The sequence below is a fragment of the Opisthorchis viverrini genome (genome assembly GCF_000715545.1).
Source record: "Opisthorchis viverrini unplaced genomic scaffold opera_v5_487, whole genome shotgun sequence".
In the NCBI taxonomy this organism is placed as follows: domain Eukaryota; kingdom Metazoa; phylum Platyhelminthes; class Trematoda; order Opisthorchiida; family Opisthorchiidae; genus Opisthorchis; species Opisthorchis viverrini.
The window spans coordinates 59,304-69,573 of NW_008752141.1; the positions used below are offsets into that span (position 1 = coordinate 59,304).

The 10,270-nt window shown below is 44.2% G+C and overlaps 2 protein-coding genes across 2 annotated transcripts in view; one reads left to right on the forward strand and one right to left on the reverse strand.

Annotated features, from left to right (window-relative positions):
* T265_11329 (hypothetical protein) overlaps positions 1-10,270 on the forward strand; it is a gene marked incomplete at both ends in the record, with an annotated part of 51,957 nt that overhangs the window by 428 nt on the left and 41,259 nt on the right. The gene's annotated exons all lie outside the window — the stretch shown is intronic.
* The window catches only part of T265_15408 (hypothetical protein), a gene marked incomplete at both ends in the record, with an annotated part of 15,612 nt that continues 11,072 nt past the window's right edge, over positions 5,731-10,270 (reverse strand). Inside the window, one exon of the mRNA XM_009177958.1 lies at positions 5,731-5,904. Within this exon, the coding sequence (XP_009176222.1) occupies positions 5,731-5,904 (174 nt within the window). The remainder of the gene's footprint in view (positions 5,905-10,270) is intronic.

The window sequence follows — 10,270 nt, forward strand, 5'->3', positions numbered from 1 at the left end:
ACTGTGACTACTATATATATATACAGTTGTAATGATTTTCCTTTGTCTCCATAAAGGGCTGTGTAGAGCTACCGTGCGTTTTGATATACCATAGTGGGCGGAGCAAGGAAGCCAAGGGACCGATACAGAGTTGCACTACCATCCATCAAGATATAACAGTTAGGGCGTAAGAAGTCACAATAAACAGAATACGATGGGCTTTACTTTATCGAGATTCTCTCACAAACGTTACCAAAGGAACTGTGAAGTTGTGATCATCAATGGGTGTCCAATCAAGCAGAGACGTTTCCACTTGCTCGCTCAATACAATACCCACCCCAGCAAATCCAGCTCCAGCGACCTGTGCATCACTAGAGGTGTGCAGCCGGAACCAAGAAGGAAATGAGAGGGGAGTCATTTGAACAGCAGCACCTGCGTCCTGTATCCTTGTTTCTGACGGACAGTATGCATCAATGCAGAGGGAATCCAGCTTACGAGCAAGAGCTATCTGTTGACCTGCTTGCTCCAGTGTGCGCACATTAAAGGCAGTCAAATAAGCCGGCTTTTGCAGTTTGAAATGGGACTTCTGAGCCTTTGGGACTTTAATTGAACTGGGACGTACAGAAGGTACAGCTGAGTGTAATCAAGCAGAGTTCCACTTGCTCGCTCAATACAATACCCACCCCAGCAAATCCAGCTCCAGCGACCTGTGCATCACTAGAGGTGTGCAGCCGGAACCAAGAAGGAAATGAGAGGGGAGTCATTTGAACAGCAGCACCTGCGTCCTGTATCCTTGTTTCTGACGGACAGTATGCATCAATGCAGAGGGAATCCAGCTTACGAGCAAGAGCTATCTGTTGACCTGCTTGGTCCAGTGTGCGCACATTAAAGGCAGTCAAATAAGCCGGCTTTTGCAGTTTGAAATGGGACTTCTGAGCCTTTGGGACTTTAATTGAACTGGGACGTACAGAAGGTACAGCTGAGTGTAATGTACGACGAACAATGCGGGCAGTCCTAGTACTGGAACCTGAGGAGTGATAATTCAAGTTTAGATGGGGTGGAGTAGAAGAGGGAAGAAGTAAAAATTGTGACGTTAAATGCGCCAGAAGTCGCGCATTTCCGTCTACCCACCATGCTATGTGCAGCAAGTTAGGCGATCCGGCTGATGACACCACCTGGCAGTCGGTGTGGCATGAGAGTATTGTTAGTTGCAAGCGTTATGATTGTATCTGAGTTTCCAAGACATTCACACCCAGACGGAAGGGTGATTATGGTCCACTGCCAAAGCTTCTGACTCAAGCCTGATCACAAGCCAGCTGTGTCTGGCGGAAATGCAAGTGCATTGATATTTTTATAGGACAGTTCGCCACACGTTCCGAATCCCAACCTGGAGGGCCAGGAAACTGTTGGTCTAACTTTTAAACATTGATTAACCTGGTTTGAGACACTGTGAGTGTCGCACGGACACCACATAGTACAGTCCAGTGGGTCACGCAAGCGCACAGATCGTCACAAAACCGTCAGGTGACAGACACCTGGGCAGCCACGTGCGGCGAAGCGTAACTTACTAATCCAAAGAATGATGCGTGGAGCTAAATGTAACATGTGTCCCTCTCTGAGGCATTCAGAATTACGCGTCACAATCGCAAGATTCCCATGCCATGGATCAATGGAAGGCTCGTTCAAATTCCATGTAAAAAAATTGAACAACACCGAGTAAGTCATGTCACAGTTTCGCAAAGCTCTACGCAGAGGCTGGCTGATGAACAAGTTCAAAAACAGACAAAATCCAGTAGGCCGGAATACAAAGGCATACCCAAGCAGCCACTACAGATTTGATTGGAGTAAAGCAAGGATGGAGGTGAGATCATTTTGGAGGGAACACTGTAGCCACATACATGACTGTACAGGTCACCGCCACTCGCTAGATCATGACATCTGTTTTTTCTCTTACACTCACAAATCGCGCCACAGAATCGTGACTAACTCGACTACACAGCTCACAGTCAAATCCTAGACCCCAAGACTCGCTTTCATTCCCTCCACGTACAAATCACGACACACAATAATGACATCGACTGACTGACTGACATCGACTGTCTACCGACTGATAAGGTAGCAACAAGTCATGCGCTGATACCCACACACCCCTAAACGCTCATACACATAGGATAACACCATAGCAACACAACACAACCCAAGAGAGCTCCACACGTCGCCCAACTCGGATCAGAGCCAGAGCCGCTCAGGACTCACGGCGCTTCAAGAACGGATATTCAGGAATACGTGTGGCTGCTCCAACAGCGAAGAAGACACGAAACCTGCATCCGGACTTACAACAGGATTTATCAAACTGTACCTCCAAAACGATAAGTCCCTTGTTCGCATGTATACCTGTTGTAATAATTTTACTCAACAAGCAGACATTGTTAGTGCTCTCCGTTTTCTCGTTCATACAACTGGTTTTCGGGTTCTAGTATAGCATTAACAACACCTCATCAACATCCACTATGAACCAAGAGAATAGTGTGGTTTTTATCAAAATACTTCAAAACCGGACAAGCTCAGATACCCCACGGCAAATCAGAAGCGCCAAGATCGAACTTCGGAACCGTCTGGGAGAAAAAAATGATAGTATAGGAAACAATTCAGAGCTGCTGGCGCCTACCGTCATTACAATGAATTCACACCAGACTGAGAAATCTATGAACCAAAATTCGGACATCTTCAGCTGGTAGAAGGAAAGCAAACCGACGAAAAATTTGGCAAGACTTTCGTGATTCTGGCAGTTTGCAAACACCATTTTTTAACAATGCCTTACTTGGCAGGAGGTCCCAACTTGCGCTATTGATCCTTCTACCTCAGAACAGTAAAGATCCAGTTGGCTGACTTAGCTAGAGAAACAGAACTTGTAAGAGACAAAACCCCACTGCTGAAGAGGAGAGCACTGAGTTTCGACCATTTTGTTGCGCGACACTTCAAGGTGAGATGAGCATCAGTGAAAAACCTTCCAACATGCAAGAGCTGGAAGACGTCCCTTCTCTCAGAAAGATTCAAAAAAGCACCAGTTGTCCCACCTTATAAAGGAAAATGAAATCGTCGAACGATTGTCAGCTACCATTGAAAAAGGCTGCTACGCACAGTATGCAAGATTATGGCTAGCGTAGGCATTCTGACGAGAAGAGGTTTTGAGGAGTGGTATATATATATATATATATATATATATATATACGTGATAGAGTTGATATTTGAAGATTTCTCGCTGATTTCAAAGCTTTCCCATATTGCCATCTAACTTAAAGTCCTCTGGTCACAAGCGCAAAACAACTCATGAGCCCGCCCCTGGGAGCTCATGACAAGAAAATACAGCCAACACGTAACTACTTAAGTTTAGTTGTGCGATTGATACATGAGGTGTGTCACACTGCGGCAATCTCACCTTCGATTCGCTACTCCTGGCCGAGTGGTATGGTCTTCAAAAACTAGCCTGGAGGTGTCTGTTTTGACCCACACTAAAAATTTGTTTTAATGAAGCTACATATTGCTTCATCATCATCGTCATCATCGACAGCATGACATCAGTGTCCAACACCGATGCTTCACTGCCGTACAACCATGACTTATTTGAAAGCCTTATTGTAAAGAAAAGAGTAAAGGTGGATGGGGAAGGGACTTAGTGCTAGCTCAACACAATCATTCCGAGATGCCTACACCTCCAGACATCCACCCAGGCAATCTGGATAGAAACTGACAACAAGAACGCCACTGACATCGGTTGGCAGCCATATCTTGCAGCGTCTCCAACCAGGCGCAGTGAGAATCACGCGGTCCCATCCTGGAAGGCGAGTAGCACCGACAGCACTCAAGCGTTTCGTGATCTCCTTCATACTCCTCTTCCAATTAAAGGGTCGGCCTCCCCTCTGTTTACGCCACTCTGAATTGGTCATGGAAAACAGCACTCTCTTCAGGAAACGATGGGTAGGCATACAAAACACAGGTCTCAACCAACGCAGCTTCTGGTGTTGGACACATACTTCAATGGAAGTACCCGTTGCACAACCGAAAACACGCTTTCTAACTGCTTCTGATGCATTTGACACATAGAGCGGTGGTGAAACTTCATTGGGACAAATTAGTTAACCATGAACAATCTAAAATTTGCATTGGTATATATTTACGGCCTTTTTTATTACTTCAGTAATCTCTCTCAGGGAAATTCTTTTCCAGTGCATTTCTCACTGAAATTCCGGTATTCATGTCCCTTCAGACGTTTTCCTTGATTGTTTGATCCACGGTCTTTCGAGTGTAAACCCTCTTAAGGTTGGCGGTACTGAACTTCAGAGTTATTTTTACCGTGATCCCCCCAAGCAGAGTGTTGGTCTACTGATTCATTTCATAACAGGCATAGGTTGCGATACCCTACACCCCATATTTGAGCTTTTACCCTCAATGTTTGGTTCTCACCCAGATACCGTTATCTCAGCTATCCAAGCTCCACGTTGCGTCGCACTCTCATATGGAATACACATGCGTGATTCGCCCTTTGGATGCCGGGTACTCAACTTCTTGGTGCATGAAGCCTTCCTTGACCTGCTTTAACTTTCCAATCAATAATAATCAATAGTCCGTTCTACCAGACATCATTATGTGTATGTCGTCCACCACACACTTGTAAGTGCGCAAATTAGATGAGCACAACGGGATTGTTTGTATAGTTGCAAAAATGGGAAAAGTCAACGATTCAGGCAACTTTTGGTCGATAGAATTCACCTGCCTAGCGGTCACACAGCCCATATGACCCAGAGAAAAAAGCAACCAGCTCTTCCCTCGGTAACCCGCGTAGCTCAGAAAGAGGTGATATCTGACAAACGTTTCCCTCTTGATTTAGCGAGAAGTTCACTTTTAGCACCAGGCTGCTGATAGGTTGGATCTTTTCTCAAGAGGACCGTCATTTTTGCTTTCGCTAACAGTACATGATGTTCTAATATTACACCTAAAGGGTACAATTTATCAGCTTACGCCAGGTCTAAAGGACTGGAAACTAGTCTATACTGCTTCGAATTGACAGGCCGCACAATTGAAAACGGGTAATTTCCCAGGCGTCTCAGCACGTACAGTTTGGAAATTTTTATGATACTACTTGTAAGTAATAAATACTTCGCATGCTGAATGAATACCCAGTTAGCAGTTTCCAGGCTCCGAGGCGCAGTGGAAGATCAGTAAAAGCTCAATGGACACGTGCACATTATTGTTTCAGCGTGCAAATAATCAACGGTACACTGTCGGTGAGTGTTTAACATGTGTGTTACGGCGCTGTAACTTGAAAGGCTAATGTCCTTTCTTTTGTTTGTCGAACTGTTTTGTCAGACTTTGTAGTGTGCGGATGACTGAACAACCCATGATAGGGAGAGGACCGTGAAGTAAAAAAACCACGAACGAACTTTGGAAAAATTGGTTTTTGATTTTGATTATCATGGACAGAACATTACAGAAGTGGATGAAATCTCAGCGATTGATGCGAATAGAAAAATAACACTACTGAAGTGAATTCTGCCTTGCGAGCTTGACGCACCAGCACGAGCCAATCAACGGCGAGCGAGGACAAGGTGAGCTGTCCTATTGGCCAATTGTTTTGTAACCATCAAAGCCGGGCTTATTGTGCGGTGAAAAGCAAAAATGATCTTTGTACAACAAGCACAGGCAGAGAAGTTCACCCGAATCGATTTCTAAACGTCCAACCGGGAGATGCTGTTAACTCATGAAAGAAATATCTGGCACAATATCCGCAATCCACTTCGTGAAAAATGAAACGTTTGTGTACACTCCTGGCAAATCCGGAGCGCCACATTCATAGCCAAAGGAAACCACACCGACAACGTACCATTGGTTGGAAGATTTGCACATCAGTGGACCTCCAGAATCATACTGAAAATAAGAAAAGATAAAAATAATTTGTGAAATACACTCGTTTGCAAACAAATTTGGTTTTGCGGGAGACACACCAGGAACCCAACTGAATCTCTCGCTTGTGATGTTTCCCGTGGTGGGCCGTCGACGAATTTTCAGCAACCTTATGAGTAGTGCATTAAGAATATAAATTAATTTGATTTAAACACTGTGACTCCACAGTGCTTCAAATCGAGGCATTGTACACTCTGTTGGTGAGGTTCAAATAGAGCTCAAAAATTGCATTAAATTGTAAAGGCCATCATCCTTGGCCTGCCAAGTAAACCTTTAAGGAAAACAATGATAATACGGTATACAATCCTTATGTCCAAAAAAGTAAGGCTTGATATGCCTTTCCGGGGACCTCTTCGCTGAGCACCTGAGAAGTCGCCCTACTTATGAGGTGGCGGAAACACTTTGACAGTCCGCGACCCATCCGCGACCATCCGTCAACCTCACGTTCTCCTTGAACCAAAATTGTTCGCAGATTGTAAAATGCAACCACCCGCGTACTAATTTGGTTTCGATGGGGAACCCGGCGGAATCTCTCCTTCATCTTAGCTGAATGCGTTACACAATGGATTCATCCCACCTCAGTTGCTACGATATTCGGAATATCGCAGTGAACAAATGCTTTTTTCACGAGACTCATGGAACAAACTGAAGGGCCAAATGCCGATTAAGGTTACGTACGATATGTTGTATAATCTATGAAATGAAACACGATGCAGCCATTTTACAGCATATTCAGTTGAAGTCTAACATAAACGAGGAACAACGCTGAGAGTCTCTTGTTCAAAACAAAATGGCTTGCAACTGAGTACACTTCACCAATGGTTCTCATGCTTCTTTAAAGTGACAATGGAATCTGCAAAGCTGTTATCGTAGCAACATGAAAACAGCTCAGTTTAACGCTACTACAACTCTGTCTCTGAATCACTTGACTTTATGGCTTGCAGATGCAAAAAAAAAAAATGCTGGGGTGTGTATTCATAGGCCTGTGGCAGTTATATCCATGCCCGAAACGGGACTTGTCTCTGACAGAGCAATACGTTCAGAGACCAACACTCATATGCATACTAAGTCGGCTTGTATGGGACTCACCTGAATCCAAGGTGAAGATCTCGTTTATACTTTTATTTTCAATTGAATGCGCTGTATAAATGCCAACTCATGTGTCACTTGATAGGACATTCAGCTGCAGAACTTCAGAAACGATAGAAGCAGGCGAGTTTCTCGTGTAAACCAGACTGGCATGCGGATGAGTGTATAAGTCGAACTTTGTGCAACTTGGGATCAATTAGAAAATAAGATTGATGGAAACTCGGGAACTGCGCCTACCTGAATGAAGAGGTCATTCGTGGGCTGTCGACGGGTAGTGTATTTCGCAGACCAATTAATGGTGTGAATGAGGGAAAACACATCACTCTGGGTATCCAAATGTGCATCGGGAAAAGACTACTGACTAGAGCTCATTGTTCGCTGGGAATGCCAGCTGAACAGCAAATTTAATAACCGATGCCTCTGTTTCCGGCAGAACGAAACACAAGTATATACTACTGGTTATTTAACTAAGAAGTTTCCTCTCGTCCGTTCAAGGGCTATGGAAAGATAACATCCAAGCAAGAAAACTTTGTGTGGCATGCATGGTTGCTGGAAGCTCTCAGACAACCTGCGATCGGTTTCACTCGTCTTGGAGCTCATCAGGTAGGCGGATTCCCGGGTTCCCGTCAACCTCATGTCCTACTTGGATCCAGATTTCGACAAATGCCATCGTTTGTATATAACTTTGGTTTTGACATCAGACTTGATTAAATCTCACGTTCAAGATGTTAGAAACCTCTCGATTTCGGGTTGAAGTTGATGGAAACTCGAGAACCACGCCTATCTGATGAATCCCAAGTGGGGGCAAAACTGGCCATGGGATGTCGAAGGGCCTTAACAAGCTTACAATATCTTGAATGTCGCACCAACTGGATTATGAGTCGGCATAGTGCAGCAAACTGAGTTGAAGCGGATCATCATAAACGAAAGATTCAGCTTGAGTCGGCTATGTCTCCTGTCAAACCAAATTAGTGTGCAAATGAGAGTAGTCGTAAAAATCTTTGTACATGCAGAGAAATGTATAGTCAAATCAATTCACACGGATTTCACTGAAAGCAAGAACATCCAATGATTTCTACTGAGTACGCGACTTTTGAGTAGTCATGCATGCAACATTTGCTCAGGTTGTAGAAGCGCGCAACGCTTCATGCTCTAATTTGCAAATTCAAAGTGAGATTTCGACTCATAAAACCTCCACAGACCCCTTTAGTTAAGCAGATGTTCTGAGACATGGCAAGGGTTATAACCCCGAAACTTCTCGAAGACATATAGTGGGTTTGATAATTGGCCAGATGACTATTTGCGCATACAGAGAGGATAATTGTATTGAAAATATGCAAGCAAAACATTGATCCAAGTTTAGTTGTTTGCATTAATGAAGACGGAGGTGAACGATGGCGTGACACGATCGAGTTGTCACAGGGAAATTCTTCAATTTCTAATGAAGGGCTGACTTCTAACCATCACCATGACAAATTTGGCAAAAAAACAGTAGAAATAGATGAATACATTGGGCCAAACCGAGTAACGGAACCGTTTTGAACGTTAACTATTTCTTCCCCTCTGGTTGGTGTTCAGCCGGGGAGGGATGCGACTGAACGACAGTAGCCCAAATCGAATTAGTGTAAACGTGTCTCTCGCAGGCTACCGGCACATTTTGTCGTCATCACGGGCAATGAGGAATTAAAACTGTGAAACACGAAAGAATCGGCTTGACCTAACCATGGTTTCAAACTTATTCCAACCCGCCTATCCAAGTAAGCGGGAGATGCAATACCGAATCAGTTCGTCAACCGTGGTTTTACCTGGCTCCAGTAGAGGTCTTTCAGCCCAGCATATTTCGGAGTAATGACTGCGAGGTGAAACCGATCCACCAGAATACATTAATTTATCAATTGTGCACCGGTATTTTTCGAGAAATTTAGTGTCCACCATCCTCAGAATTATCCATTTAACGATGCATTTGGGCGCGGGAGACGATTCTGAACTACTTGTGACCAGAAATGGGCAAACTTTATGAACGCCTTCGGAAGCATGCTATATAAAGATGAAAAATCTACACCAATTTGAAAAATCTCCCCAAATTGGACAGCTGTTGTTTTGTTTGCACTATTCTTCCTCTATTTTTGGAAGGTTTTTGTGGCTTTTCGTGTTCAAGGTGACAGCCTCGAGTACAGAGGAGGACATTCACCATTTGAAGGGTAAACTTATTGTTTCTGGAGAATGCGGGGAGAAAAAACTATAGCTTCTGGGAAGATGCCCATGTAAGTGCATTTTCATCACTATCGTTGTGCAATCGGTTTGACCACGGATGGTGTTCACCTAGCCCTCATTCAAACTATCTCGATCGATCGGATTTCCGTCCATTTCGTGGTAAACTTTCTTTACTGGTAAATCTTCTTACCTGACAGGTATCTCTCCCTCCTCCAGGAGCTCCTGCACAAAGCATCATGTCTTGTATTTCCAGATAAGGCGCTTCGTACCTCTGTCTCGCTTGCTCGTATGTCTTCCGGCATTCGTTTTTAGACATGAGTGATAAGGATACGTGGTGCAGGACTTTGGTGATATTCGGGGCACCTGAAAAAGCGGAAAAGTTGATCCAGATGAAATAGCAGTCTCCCTGAAGGTGGAGCAAGAAGTGACTGAATTTCCTACAAAAATATATACAGAAACAAAGTAGCGGTGGGGCTGAGTTTTTAAACGATGATGTGGTGTGCGGCGAGGTATGTTGATTGATTGATTGGTTGATTGATTGGTTCCAGTTAATAGACTTATTAGCCATACCAGGTTTTGAACGAGGTGCTGAGTAGTGCTACCCTCTCAAGATAATGAACATACCGGATTCCTCTTGTCCGAGGAGGCCGTGCAAGGACGACATAGGTGAACTAACTGCCTATTCCGGATATCCGTCAGCAACTAATGTGAGCTGATCGCAAAGCACGCAGCCCTCGGATTTTCTTTTCTGAGTGAGTTTTAACAACCGAAAACCGAAAGTACTTTACTTATCTTACCCATAGACGTGTTTTTTGGAGAGGGTCTTCCAGGGACAACCACGCTCGCCGAAAGGCAACGTTCAAAAATCCTGGTAGAAGCCACTCTGAGGAATATATGCTGACATAAACAAATGTACAACCGTGCCAGAAATGATCTTTTCGGGCTCATCAGATTTTAGTTGAAGGAAGACGACACGCACTATGTGGTAAATTATTCGTCTGTTGGGAATGGCTTTACCAAAGTTCCG